The 14,356-nt window shown below is 52.7% G+C and overlaps 1 protein-coding gene across 5 annotated transcripts in view; it reads left to right on the forward strand.

Annotated features, from left to right (window-relative positions):
* The window catches only part of TCF20 (transcription factor 20), a 100,144-nt gene that overhangs the window by 84,712 nt on the left and 1,076 nt on the right, over nt 1-14,356 (forward strand). The window contains exons 3-6 of one of the 5 annotated variants that reach the window (XM_036250892.1): nt 1,970-2,063; nt 9,556-9,605; nt 10,711-10,837; nt 12,397-12,666. In XM_036250892.1, the coding sequence (XP_036106785.1) occupies nt 1,970-2,063; nt 9,556-9,605; nt 10,711-10,794 (228 nt within the window). In that variant the 3' untranslated portion in view covers nt 10,795-10,837; nt 12,397-12,666. Of the gene's footprint in view, nt 1-1,969; nt 2,064-6,456; nt 7,106-9,555; nt 9,606-10,710; nt 10,838-12,396; nt 12,667-14,356 lie in introns of those variants that run through there. The other 4 variants (XM_036250891.1, XM_036250893.1, XM_036250890.1 and 1 more) reach the window with 4 other exon arrangements.

The following is a 14,356-nucleotide window of genomic DNA, read 5'->3' on the forward strand; positions in this document are numbered from 1 at the left end:
AGCCACACTCGCTCCCCTGGTGGGTGGTGAGTCCTTTTGTTCTGAAGGTGCCCCATGGCCCTGACAAAAGTAAATGAAGCCCTAGCCAGTGTGGCTCAGTGGTTAGAGTGTCCACCACACACCAAAGGGTTGCAGGTTCGAATCCTGGTCAAGGGCACAGACCTGGGTTGCACATTCAATCCCTGGCCCCGGTTGGGGTGCATGAGGGAGGCAACCATCATTGTTTCTCCCTCTCTTCCTCCTTCCCTTCCACTCTCTCTATACATCAGTAGAAAAATATTCTTGGGTGAGGATTAACAAAAATAATAATAAAAATAAATGAAGTCTAGGGCTACCCAAAATGCTGCCGGCCATCCTTGTCCTTGATTTACTCCAGGCCGAGTAAACCTGGCAAGGGCGTGAGGGCACATGCACCCAGAAGGATGTTTGCTTCCAAGAGGAAGCGACATTCTGCAAGGTCTTGTCTTACAGGCCCTATTCCTGCCCCATTTGTCTCTGGAGGAATCCTGGGGGTCAGCCCAGACCAGCTCTGATATGGAGCAGGCTCCTAGCACCTCCTCTGTAGAGAGAAGGGTGGTACCAGGGTAGTTACGTGGACCCGATGAGTTGGTCCGTGTCAGTGGCGTATAGCGCCTAATGTGTGGTGAGCATTCCGGCTGCATTAGTGGGATTTACCTTCAGCGTCAGCATTGGGGAGCTTTATTCAGCTCCCTGTTGTCCTGCTCCTGCCACAGTGGGTTGCAGGCCTGCAAGCTACACTGACCCCAGCTAGGCTGCCTTCCAGCGCCTGTCTTTGTGTGGGAAGAGGAAGAGGTACTTTTAGTCACTTTGCCCGGGGAGGGTATGGGTGTGTGGGGAGCCTTTATTTTCCACAGTGGAACTGCTTGGGGGCCGCTTTTATTATATTTTTCCTAGAATCAGGAACAAGTACCTCTATCTTCCAGGTAGCCTTACCTGGGTATGCCTTGGCCATCCTGCCTCAGTGGGCCAGTGTGTTTGACTTTTACAAATAGGATTTTTGATGATGGGATACATTTCTGGTGCCGACAGGAGTGCATGCTCACAGCAGCCACTTCAGAAGGATGATGGAGAAGTGCCCCACTTTAAGAAAACCTGACCATATAAGGAGGAGATCGCAGTTACAGAATAATGTCTCACTCGGCCAGCAATTCATGGCAGGTTTCCTAGTGCATTTAAAATAGGATTTGTGTGTAAAAATACCATTTGCTCAGAGGAGCCCATATTTTCTGAAAAGGGAAATATACTTGTATCGGGCATTGGGATAAGTAGAATAAAAATAAAATCTTACAAATACAAGAACTGGAAACCAAATTCTACTTTTAATTCTAAAAGGTTTATATATAACTTTACTATCTTACCGTCTCATTCTACCCAAGACTTCCACAGCAGAAATAAACAGGCGAGATCTGCACACAGTTCAAGAGAGCAAACGGCTGGGTGGACCACAGGAGCACAGAGGTGGGGCCTCATGCCCCACCCTCACCCACTGTGTTCCGTTTGGTTTATTTGTGAGCATTTGTGAGACCTGCCCTAAATCGTTACTGCTGGTTCTCCTCCATGTGTGGGCAGTGAATAGCAGTTAGAAATTGACCCACTTGCCCTGGCCGGTGCGGTTCATTTGGTTGAGTGTCGTCCCGTGCACTAAAAGGTCACTGGTTCAAATCCCTGTCAGGGCACATGCTCAGGTTGCAGGTTTGGTCCCTGCAAACCTGCAACCAGTCGATGTTGCAGGTATGGGAGGCAACTAGTCGATGTTTCTTTCTCTCTCTCTCAAATCAACAAAAACTTTTCTTTTTTTTTTTTAAAGAAATTTTCCCACTCATCCTGCTACCACAGACTCCTGTAACCACAGGGACATGTGCTGATGTCTGACCAGTGGGGTTTGGGGACAGCCTGGAGGAAAGGGCTGAATCTGGGATGCTGACATGTCTGACTGCTCTCCTTTCAGAAATGTTCCCACTGCCAGGAGGCAGGCGCCACCTTGGGCTGCTACAACAAAGGCTGCTCCTTCCGCTACCATTACCCGTGTGCCATTGATGCAGGTAAGGGGGGGGGGGGTTCTCTGCTTCTTTCCCTTCATTATAGTTCTTTTGTCTCTTCTGACTCTATTCTATTTGTAAATCCTAAAGGAATGCAGAGGGGAATGAAATGCAGTAATTTTTTTAAGATAACAGCTTTATTCATATAATTCACACATGATTCACTTATTTAAGTGTATACCTCAGTGGTTTTTAGTATACTCACAGATATGTGCAGCCATCACCCCAGTCAGTTTTAGGACATTTTGTCACCTCAGAAAGAAACCCTGTATTCCTTAGCTGTCAACTTTCATCCCTTCTAACACCCCTGAGCAACTGCTGATCCACTGTCTGTCTCTGGCTCGGCCTGTCCTGCACATTTCACATCAGTGGAATCAGGTGATGTGTCTTTGTGTCTGGCTTCTTTCTGTCCCTGAGCATAATGTTTCTCAGGTTCGTCCATGTTGTAGCAGGTATCAGCGCTTCATCTTTATTGCCAAATAATATTTTATTATAAAGACATACCTTTTTATTTATTTATCATTCACCACTCGATGCACATTTAGGTTGTTTCCACTTTTTGATTATTACAAACAATGCTGCTATGAATGTTCGCACGCAGGTCTTTGTCAGACTTACTGGTTTTGTTCTCGGGGGCGAAAGCCTAGGAGTGGAATTACTGGGTCATATGGTAACTGTATGTTGAACCTTTTGAGGACCCGCCAGACTATTTTTCAAGTGGCTGCACCATTTTACATTTTCTCCAGCAGTGCGTGAAGGTTGTAGTTTCTCCGCGTCCTCACCGACACTTGTCAGGTCTTCTAACTGTAACCATCCCAGTGGGTATGAAGTGGTGTCCTGTGAGGTGGGTTTGCATTTCCTTGATGGCTCATGATATTGAATGTCTTTGGTGAAGTCCAGTTTATCTGTTTTTTTCTTTTGTTACTTGTTGCATTTTTTTATATCTAAGAAACCATTGCATAATCCAAATCACAAAGATGTTTTCTCCTGCAAGCTATATAATTTTAGCCCTTACACAGGTCCTTGATCCACACCTTGAGTTAATTTTTATACATGGTGTGAAGCAAGAGTCCCGTTTGCTTTTTTGCACATGGATTCCAGTTGCCCCAGCACCATTTGTAGAAAAGACTAATCTTTCCTCATTCAGTGATCTTGGCATCTTTGTTGAAAACCAATTGACCATAGCTGTATGTGCTTATTTCTGGACTCTCCAGTACACACTGTCTTGATTACTGTAGCTTTGTAATACTTTTTGAAATTGAGAAGTGTGAGTCCTCTGATTTTGTTCCTTTTATTTAAGATTGTTTTGGGCTTCAGTGGATGAGCATCATCCCATACACCAAGGGATCACCTGTTTCGATTCCTGATCAGTACACATGCCCAGGTTGCAGGCTTGATCCCCAGTAGAGGGCATGTGGGGGGCAGCCGATCAATGTTTCTCTCTCATCAGTGTTTCTATCTCTCACTCTCCCTCTCTCTAAAAAATCAATAAAAACATATTTTTTAAAAAACAGACAGTTTGGGCTATTCAGGGTCCTTTGCTGTTCCATATGAATTTTAAGATTAACTTGTTAATTTCTATAAAGAATAACCACTGAGATTTATAAGGCTTGCATTAATCTGCTGATCAATTAGGGAGTATTGACATCTTAACAATAGTCTGTCTTCTTACCTGTGCTCATGGGCTGTCTTTCAATGTATTTCAGTTTTTCAATGTGTTGTAGTTTTCAGAGTATAAGATTTTCATTCTTTTGTTAAATTTATTTCTTAAGTTTTTTATTTTTATGTTGGGTGCTATTGTAAATGGAATGTTTTTATTATTTAGTTTTCAGATTTTTCATTGTGAGTATATAGAAATATAGTTAATTTTGTTATTGATCTTACATCCTGCAACTTTGCTCAGCTCATTGATTTAGTATAATAGTTTTTTAGTGGGTTTCTATATGCAAGTTGTCATCTGTAAATAGTTTTATGTCTTTCTTTCCAATCAGGTGCCTTCCTTTTCTTCCCTTGTTGCCCTGGCCAGAACTTGTAGTGTAATGTTGGATAGAAGTGGCAAAAGCTGACCTTGTTTTGTTTCTGACCCACTGACTAAGATGATGGCTGTGGGTTTTTCATAGATATTCTTGAGCAGCTCAGGAAGCTCCCTTCTGTTTCTAGTTTGTAGATGTTTGTATCATAAAACGGTGCTGCATTTTGCCAGACATTTTTTCCAGGTCCACTGAGGTGAGCAGAGCAGTGTTTGGCCGTATGATAACTGTTGAAAGAAGAAAACCTTTTGTCTGAGAAGTGCTGTCCAGTGATTGATGCAGAAGACTGGAGTTCTGACTCAGCTTGAGCAGCCTGGGAAAATCCTTCCTCCTCTAAACTCTTATCTCTTCATTGGGTGTTCTCACCAGTTGCTTTGTGAGCATCAGATGTGTCTGAGCCCTTCACCAGCTGGCCCTCATCTGGTGCTGCAGTCGGACAAGGAGAGGGAGTGGAGAGAGGAAGTGCAGCAGGTGGCGTGGTGCTGTGGGGAACCCACTTCCCATGGGAGCAGCTGTGTGTCTCTGGGAGTCGGATTTGGCGTGGAGTCGGCGGGGAGAGGGCAGGGCTGGCTGGGCGATAGAAGCAGGTACAGAGGCATAGAGCACACGGGTCCCACAGGCGTGGAGAGAATCTGAGTTCATCTCGACCCCCTTCCCTCTAGTGCAGTTACATGCCTGACGTTTCCTTAAGCACCTGCCTTTCACACCCTTCTCTACCCTCCTTCCCTTCCTCTCTCTTCTTTCCAAGTTTCTTAAGGAGCAGCAGCTAAAAAAGACAAGAAAGGTACAGAAAGATAATGCTTATGCCAATGTTACATTCTCATGAAAGTGTGTATTTGCCTGTGCTGTGAGGGGCCAGGACACCTTAAAACGTCAGTCCTGGGAGCGTGGGTTTTAGTGGGTCCTTGTTCCCTGTTGAGTCTGAGCTGTGTTCCCCCAGGGTACAGTCTGGCATAGTCTGCGGAACAGCCGGGAAGTCCTGCTCACTCGAGAGCCGACCGTTGCCTTTTCTCATTTGCACATTGCCCCGGCATCAGAATGTTTCATTTTCTACTTTAAGCTTTGTGGTTTTTATATTTATTTTTTGCTTTGTTTTGTTTTTTAGACAGAGAGAGGGGTAGAAACATCAGTATGAGAAAGAAACATCGATCGGCCGCCTCCTACATGCCTCCACTAGGGATCGAACCCGAAACCCGGGCATGTGCCCTAACTGGGAATCGAACCAGGACATCTCAGTCCATGGGACGATGCTCAATCCACTGAGCCACAGCGGCCGGGCAAGCTTTGTGGGGCTTTTTTGTTTTGTTTTGTGTTTTTTATTGATTTCTGAGAGAGAGAGGAAGGGAGAGAGAGCTAAAAACATCGATGTGAGAAAAATATCAATCAGCTGCCTCCTGCATGCCCCCACTGGAGATTGAGCCCAAAACCCGGGCATGGGCCCCGACCAGGAATCGAACCTCTCAGTCCATGGGACAGCACTCAATCCTCTGAGCCACCCTGGCCGGGCAAGCTTTGTAGCTTTTAAGTGAAGATTCTTAAGTATTAGTTTGGGGGTCTGGGTTTTACGTGGGGGATGCTGTAAGAGTTGGCTCTCCCACTCAGTGGCGGGGTCAGAGTCTTCTCCTGCCCTGAGGCTCTGCTCAGACCCCTGAGGTGGGTGCAGGCCGGTCACCTCATGCCCCAGGATGCACTCCTGTCTGCACACTGGGGCTCTCAGCCTGCCTCCTGGGCGTTCCTCAAGGGATTGAGCAGCTGCTCAGCAGAACTTCCTGCGATGCCAGATGTTCTGGACCTGTACGCTCCAGTATAGTAGCCACAGCGCAGGAGACCACTGAGCACCGAAATGTGGCTCATGGGAATAGAGGTGGACTTAGTTTATTTTATTTAAACTGAAGTGTACATGGCCACTCGTGGCTGGCAGCTAGACAGCCCTTGGCTGGAAGCCACCTTGGTCGAGCTCAGGGGTGGGGTTAGGGTGCAGGGCTTTTCTCCTCCCCAGTGAGGCTACTTTGCCAGCTTAGGGTTAGTGAGCAAATGGCATTTGTCCCTCTCTCTGAGCCTGTCCTGTGTGGCCTGCTCAGATAAGTAGGTAGCATCTCTGTTTAGCAGAAGTTGGTGGCCGAGTACCCAGTGAGAAGGAGGCTGCCTGGGTCGGCGGGGCCTTGGCCCCCTGGCTTTTCTGGCCTCGCTGCTGCAGTTTTGCAAGGTATCACGTCTTGGGCATTTATGGGTCTTTAATGACCTGAGTCACAGTGACCCAGAGGCCTGTGCTGCCCTGGGAGGCAGGTTGCAAGTCCCAGGTCTGAGAGTCCCTTATCTCTATACAGAGTGAGGGAAAGTTGGACATTTTCACCTCTTCCTTGCAGCCCACTGCCCAGACCTTTCAGAGCTATTGATGCCTCGGGGGAAGTTTGATTGCTGGGGCCAACATCTCCGTGGAAACCGAATCTGTGCCCTGCAGCTCCATGGCTCCTGCAGCTTCCCGCCCCATACATTTGTGACATCGTGGTTAGCTGTTTTGTGTGGCTGTTATGTCACTGGCACCAGATTTGGCTCCAGGTGGGAAATTCAGTAAGAAGAACATGAGTACTGGTTTTGAAAAAACAAAGATTTAATGTATTTAATGCAATGAGCCACACCAATTAAGGCCAAAGGAAAAAAGCGCTGTGCCGGCTCATTAATAATTCCACCGAGCATAAAGAACCTTCCCTGGAGGGGACTCTCCTCCATCCTCCAACCCTCACGAAGACGCACAGCTGGGAAGGTCACTGCAGCCCCAACGCTGCTCTCTCTGCTTGCAGACTGGGATCTTGCAGCCAGGGTTCAGCCCTGCGTGTCCGCCCCTCCCTGGAGAGATCACTCAGCATCACAGAGAGCGGTTCTGGGGCCTTCCTTGCTCCTGCCTGTTACTCCCCTCAGTAAGGCAGGGTGAGGCCGATGGTCCCAGCCTGGATTCTGTCCAGATACGAACTAACGGTAGCTCTGAGGTCAGTTGTAGCTGAGCTGGAGACAGTGTCTGGGGCCTGGCAGATGCAGAGCATGTTCATCAGACCTCCCGCCTTGGGCTCACCATCCTCAGCCTGGGGTCTGCATGGGTGCGTGTGGGAGTCCACTAGGCCTGGTAGGAGGAGCCCCACAAAGGAGCTCTGTGTGTGAGCTCAGAGAGAAGCGAGCTGTCCTTTCTGGGCTGCTGAGATCAGCCTGTCTGGAAGCCATTTTGTTGACCGGACAACCTTGAGTCTTTTCCAGCTCCTATGATGACCAGCGAGCCATTTGCTTTTACTTCCCTGTGAAAGTGCTGACAAGGCCCCTGCCCGGTCAGTGTAGGGCACTGCCAGGGCCTTCAGGAAACGGGCTGAGAGACCCGCTGCCTGGCTGCGGGCCCAGGCGCCTGTGCACAGGTCTCTGGAGAGGTTTACTACCCTTCTTGCCATTCTTGACTTGCCTCTGAGCAGGGACAGGTCCCCCTGCTGTACAGAGGTCAGCTCTCCAGCCAGGGTCTCGCCCTGCCAGGAACGGGACTTGCACCTGCTGGTGGCCTGTGGGTCTGAGAGCAGACGAGAGCGCTTGTCTGAAGGGCTCCCACGTGGGGGCCTCGCCAAGGCGGACGCCGCCTCTGACAGATGTGTTTAGAAGACTCCGTTTCCACGAGTGCCTGACGTTAGCTCCAGGCTGCCTTTACTGTGTGCTTATGTTATTTCTTTTCTGCTTCTTACTGTGAAGGGAACACGTTTCCTAACCGGATGTATTTTACTAGTAGTTCATCACAGCTGCTCGTGGCTGCGGGGGGCTGAGGCCCCTCTTGCCTTTCTGGTGCACTTTTGCCAGGTGACATGGTCCCCTCGTCCTTTCTGAGAACCGCTGTGGCATACGGGTAGCAGCCCCACGTGGGCTCCGCTGTTTCTCCTTGGCCCAAACTGGAGACCGCCGGCAAGCAGCGCCCGGCCCAGGGAAGGAGGCGGCCCGGGAGCGCCGGTCCCCTCTGCCGCTTGGAAGCGCGCTCTCCGCACGTCGCGTGGCAGGAGCCCGGTCGTGCATGTACTTGTGGGTTTTAGATCACACGCTTCATTTGCTGCCCTGCTCCGGGAAGGGCGCAGGCCTGCTGAGCCCGGCGTTCACCTCGTAGATATTCCAGGTTCTGGAAGGGGGTAGGGATGGTGCAGGCCTAAGCCAAATTATGAAAGGACCTTTTTATTTGTTTGGCATAAAAGGACCTCAGATTTTTTCATTTGTGTGTTCCCTTGCTTTTTCACTTGAAATCTGTGGGTACTCAGGCTGCTAACCTGGGCCTTCGTTTAAACCTGAGTTAAATTGCAAATTTAACAAGGCTAAGGACCACGGCTGCCTCCCGCCATGGTGCCTGGGAGCAATCTGAGAATGTGCGATCGATATTTATTAGCATTCTGCCACCGCATCTTGCACCAGTGACCTGGTTGTCGGTCTCCGGGAGCTGTGGTGTGCAGCGTGGACTCGTTAATGAGGTGTCCTCGCTGTGCCTCGCACCACTCTTGCGCTCAGAGCTCGGCTCACCTGGAGGCTGTCATTGAGGAGGCTGTCACCGGGCTACAAGTTGGAATGGATCATTTTTCTCAAAGGACTAATGGCCCTTCTCGGGGTTCTCTCCTCTGAAGCATTTAGTGTGGATGACGTAGCTCATGTGGGACTTCTCCCTGTCTCTGTGGGCTGTGGGGCGAACGGGACAGCGGGCTCTCAGGCCTGTCCTCCTCCTTGTCTCTGACATGTAGCTCTTGACGGGAACCGATGCCTGCAGACTCAGTGTTGTCACCAGGAAGCTTTGACTGGGGCCTGGGAGGTGGGCTTAGCCTAGAACCAGGGATTTTAAAAACAACATTTACTGGAGATTGTTTTTGATTATTAAAACAATATTATAGCCTGGCCTGTATGACTCAGTAGATTGAGTGTTGTCCCATGGACCCAGAGGTCCCGGTTTGATTCCCAGTCAGGGAACGTGCCCGGCTTGCAGGCTCGATCGCCAGTAGGGGGCGTGCAGGAGGCAGCCGATGAATGTTTTTCTCTCACATCAGTGTTTCTATCTTTGTCTCCCTTCCTCTTTCTCTAAAAAATCAATAAAAACATATTTTATATATATATATATCATGATGGAAATACAGAAGAAATTAAATCACCTATAATCTTTCCACCCAGAGAGAACCACTGTTATAATTTGGGAGATTTCCTGTGTCCTCTGATACAGAGTAGGACTGTGCTCACACATCTGTGTACCCTGGTTTCCCGGCGAGTTTGCATCATGTTTCCCATATACATTCACTCTTTGGAAATGTTGATTTTAACTGCTATTTCATCATGTTGTGCTACCGTATTTACTTGGGGTGTTTCTAATGTTTTCCTGTTAGAAATCACTGTGTGGGGACCTCCTGTCACCACCTCTGACCTGTCTGTCCTGGCCCCACTCCCACAGTTGACTGGCCCCTTCTGTCTTGCAGATTGTTTGCTGCATGAGGAGAACTTCTCGGTGAGGTGCCCCAAGCACAAGGTGAGTCAGAGCCCCAGAGCCACTCCCAGCAGGCGTCGGGTGGGGCTCCCCCTGGAAGGCCTTCGGCCACTGTAGGACCATGGCCACCTCGCCTCATCCTGGCCCTGGGAGACCTGTGGTGTGGGGTCAGCACCAGTGTGGCATGGGTTGCTGAGAGAAGTGTGTTGGAGAGAATTTTGTTAGTTATAAGAAATTAGAAAATCAAACTACTGGTTTCCACTTTAATTTAACAGAACCCCAGTTCGCAGGTTGGCATGGGGTACGGTTGGCCTTGATACATAAGCAAAGGCATTTGCCCAAACCGGGGAAATGGAGAGACTTTGTGGTTTGGAGTAAGAGCCTCTTCCAAGTTGTCTTTGGCGGAAGTGACAGGTGGCAGTCCAGGGGCTGCTGCTGCCTCGTTTCCCACTTGGGTCAAGAGGTGGTCTCTTGGTCGCCTCTTCCAGGAAAGGTTGGAAGACAAGGGAGTGATGGTCTGTTTCCGAGATTGTACATGCATGTGTGTGCGTGTGCATGTGTGTGAAGGAGCCCAGGAAAGACGTGCGTGTATGTGTGTGGAGAGGAGAGGGGATGGAGAAGGAGCCCAGGAAAGGTGTGTGTGTGTGTGCGCGTGTGTGTGTGTGTGTGTGTGTGTGTGTAGACACCACCACCTGGAACTTCCTGCAGGCACCGCGCTCTCTCTGGCTGGGGTCACACTGACACCTGGTGGTCACTGGCCTTGCACAGTTTCAGTCCCCAAGCAGGGCTGGGAAACACTAGAAAGAGGTCATCCTGACAGGTCTGCCCTCAAAGCATTCCTGAAACATGCTCACTTATGCTTTTCTCTAAAAATTATTTCCAGAGATGCATTATAGGATCTTATAGTACTCTATTTTTACTTGATCTACATGTTTTTACTTTTTAAACTTCCTTTTTATAATGGTCACATTTGCTTCAGAAAACCCTGTCTGATTATTTCCTGTTTGTCACTTGATACTGACTCTGCTTTTTCTTTCCTTTCCATGTGCTGTTCCTTTCCTGCCCTCTGCCCCCCGACCCCTCCCTCTGCCCCCGACCCACGCATTCCTCGGCCCGTCCTGCCGTCCCTCGGCCTTGCCCGCGGCAGCCTCCCCTCCCATGCCCTCTCCCCGCCTTGCAGAACAAGACAGCAAAAGGCAGCCTCAGCACAGAGCAGTCGGAGCGGGGGTGAGGGGGGCAGTGTGCCGTGGGAATGGAAAGTACAGCAAGCACAGGTGAGTCGGGCGTCGCCCCTGCCACACTCCAGTGGGGGTCGTGGCCTCTGCCCTTCTGCTCGCCAGGCCCGGCTGCAGCCAGCGTTTAATCCTGTGACCTCCAGCTCCAGGTGGAGAAAACGTTTCCATTTGTTGCTTAGGAAAAGCGGGTAGGGCTTTAAAACTGGCCCGTTGCCATGGGTTCGAGGTGACTGTCCTGAAATCAGGCCTGGTGTGTGGTGTCCCAGAATGCACCAGGCCCAGGACAGCCCCTGGGGTGCGGCCGCGGCCCCGCTGCTCCCCATCTCAGAGAGCTTCTAGCCAACGTCTCTTCTTTCTAATTATGACGTTACCTGTAAAGCTTATGGCAGGTTTTGCTTTGAAAAACCAAAATCCCCCAAGTTTTGTTATTAGACATCCTTTCTCCCATACTAGGGAGGATTCCTTTTCCACAGAAGTACAAAGAGAAGGAGATGCGCTGACAGGGCGGGTAGACCTTAGCATTGATTGAGTGTGGTCTGTGGGCAGGGCCGCGTGTCTGAGGCAGGATCCGGCCCCTCACCGCCAGGTGCTGGGCTGAGGCAGGTGGTCAGAGGCAGCGAGCGAGCGAGCAGGCACTCGCTGCTGCGGGGTGGGGTTGGGGCTATTGTCCAGGGGCCTGGAGAGGGGCCCAGCGGGGTGCTGGGCCTGGCCCTTTGGGGTGTCCCTCTGCTGCTTACAGCGGGTCTGCCTGTGTCAGGGCGACCGGAGAGTGACTGGGCACAGGCTTCGTGTCGGGACGGCACCCTCCCTTCCCAGGGCCTCACCGCTGCTCTGTTGGGGGCTGACAGTATGTTCTCGGTCCGTCGGGTGGGGATGGCGCAGTTTTCTCTCTTCCTCCCGGGGAGTGGGGGGAGCAGGACAGGACGGGGTTGGGTCCCAGGAAGCAGCCAGGCAAGTGGACCCGTGGTCATCGGCAGCGGCCACTGGGCACGGTCGTTCCCGCTGAGCAGCCCTCAGCAAGAAGCAGCCTGTCCTGCTTGGTGGTGGCACTGTCCCGGGCAGGGTCTGCCCCATCCTGTTCACGTCTCTGCTCAGCCCAGGTGGGCAGCGCTGCCCTCTCTGGGGACCACGATGACCATTCCTGGGGTTCCTGGCAGACCGGGGCAGGCACCGTTTGCCGTCGGGCCGTTTGTGTCGCCGTGGACTCCCGCTCCCGTGAGAGGCAGTCTGGGCCCGGGCCTCTCCTTGGAGTGCAGTTTTGTTCACCACGTCCTTCCACTGCGCCCACTCCTGGGCTCTGCCAGCTGCCAGCCCTGCCCTGCGGAGGGACAGGAGCCTCATTCCTTCCTCAGAGGTTGGCGTTACTGTTCCTCTTTACGTAAAAGAGACCAGCACTCAGTGACAAGTGGCCCCTCAGTGCGGGCAGTTTTAAGTCTGTTGAGGTCAAAACCTTGACCTCTCAGAGGGTAAGGACGGACATACTGCGTCCTCTCTTGTCCCCCTGAAATGTGTGTCTTATCTGCTGTCCCCACAAGGCTGGACCCTTTGTCCTGGTTTCTCAGTTCACCAGTCACGTTGAGGGCATCCCTGTCCTTCAGGCCCAGGGGCGCCGTCGCCCTCTGTGGATTGTGCAGAAGCCCGGCGAGCAGGGACAGACACACAAGCCCCACCCTCAAGGAGCATCCGTCTGGGGTCCCTGCTGGGGACAAGAGCCACCGTCATCACGTATCCTGGCCAAGCAGAGGGGACAGTGGGTGTACATGTGAGTCCCACTTCCTGGTGCCTCGTTTTCTCAGAGTCGACAGTGCTGTGTGACCAGGATCAGGCCACTTAACGTCTCTGTGCTTCCGTAAGAAGAGAACTAACAAATGTTGGAAGGTTCGGTCACGTGTCAGTAACACACGCTGCCTCAGCCTGCTGGCCTCGCGGGCAGGAGCGGGGCCCGCCCAGTCCAACAGAAGAGGCTGGGTCTGGGGTGTGAGCCCTACGCCCACCGTCCCCCGCAGCATGTGTGGCACCTGGCACTTGTCCCTCACCAGGCCAGCAATGCAAGAGAGCAAACATCCTTGGGCAGCCATCCAGTGGGCATCTCCTGCCCATTTCTGAAGCCTCGTGGCAAGCCTGGGCTCTGACCTTGTACTCGGGTCATCTGACTGGCTCCGGGCGGCTGTGGGCGGGGCTCCGACAGTGGGGCCCCTGTGATTGTCCCGTCTTGTCAAGTAGTGAACAAGGAGACCCCACCTCGCCAGGCCCGTCCAGTGGTTGGGAAGCGGGTGCTTCCTCCGCCTGCCGCTGGTCCTGGGTGCAAGCGGAGCCCCCGCACACCGCAGCCTCTGGTTGGAACGTCCCCTGCAGCCCACCTGAGGATGAGCGCAGGTCCCCACCTAGAGCCCCATTCCCCCGGCTGGCCCAGGTGAGTCCTGGGATTGCGTTTCCAGAGGAGGACTTGACTGTCCCCCTCTCGCCACCCCCAGCCCAGGCCTTGGGGCTCCAGTGGCCGCCTCCCCTCTATCCCTTCTCTGCTTCAGAGGTTCTGTCACACCGAGAACCCTAACCGTGCCCCGAAGCCTGTGGCTGTCTGCCCCGAGGCTGTGCCGCTCCGGCTCCGCCAGCTCGGAGCCCGGCCTTCCCCCTGGGCCAGCGGCTTCTCACTGCTCACAGGCCTTCCCTCCTCTCCCCGGCTGAGCGCCCCCGCCTCCGCCGCCTCCTGCACCCCTCAGCTCCCGGCCAGCAGCTTTGTGTCCCTGTGGGGAGGGCATGGGGTGCCAAGGAGTCGTGGTTGGAGTCCGTGCCCCACAGGTGCCCCCGGTTGTGCCCTCAGGCAGCGTAGATTGAGGGTCCTGCGCCCACTGCAGAGGGGTCTGCAGGTTGCCCGAGGGGAGAGTCCCTCGCCAGGCCCAGGGCGCGGGGACGAGGAGCGTTGGAAGCCTTGGCCCGAGGTGAGACCTTGCTCACCAGCAGACACGGAGATGCCTCGCAGCTGGCCCAGCGCTGGCTCCGGGCCCTGCTGTGCCCACGCGGTGAGACAGGACCGCGCAGCGACTGAGGCTGAAGGCCGAGTTCCCGGGCCCCAGGCAGAAGAGCTGTGCTGTGTGAGCCCCAGGCCCGCCAGCCGCTGCTTGGCTCTGGGCCACGCGTGTCACCTCGGCTCCACCGCGTAACCATGTCTAAAGCCACTGGCAGAGTGGCTGGCACATAGTAGGTGCTTCAAGAATTTCTTCCTATTCTCCCTATCGAAGTAACGCTGAGAAGTTAGGGCCCCATTCCCTTCGGGGTACCATGTATGTGGGCCAGTCTGAGAGTCGCTGTTGGGAAGGCTGGAATAAGGGGCAGGACGGAGGGCAGCCCTTCCCTGTGCTCCCACCATGAACAGCCTCGCAGGGTGTGTGGCATCTGTCCTTTTCACACCGGTGCCCGCTTGTCATTGTTCGAGGTCCCGCACTGGCTGCAGCCCGGTTGCACTCACAAAGGACCTTTGGTTCCTGGGCGGCAGCAGAGGCGGCCGCTTTGCTGCCCTTCGCTGGCAGCCTCGGCCTCAGGAAAGCCCGCGTGCCCGTG

Source organism: Molossus molossus, unplaced genomic scaffold (genome assembly GCF_014108415.1).
Source record: "Molossus molossus isolate mMolMol1 unplaced genomic scaffold, mMolMol1.p scaffold_m16_p_10, whole genome shotgun sequence".
NCBI lineage: Eukaryota > Metazoa > Chordata > Mammalia > Chiroptera > Molossidae > Molossus > Molossus molossus.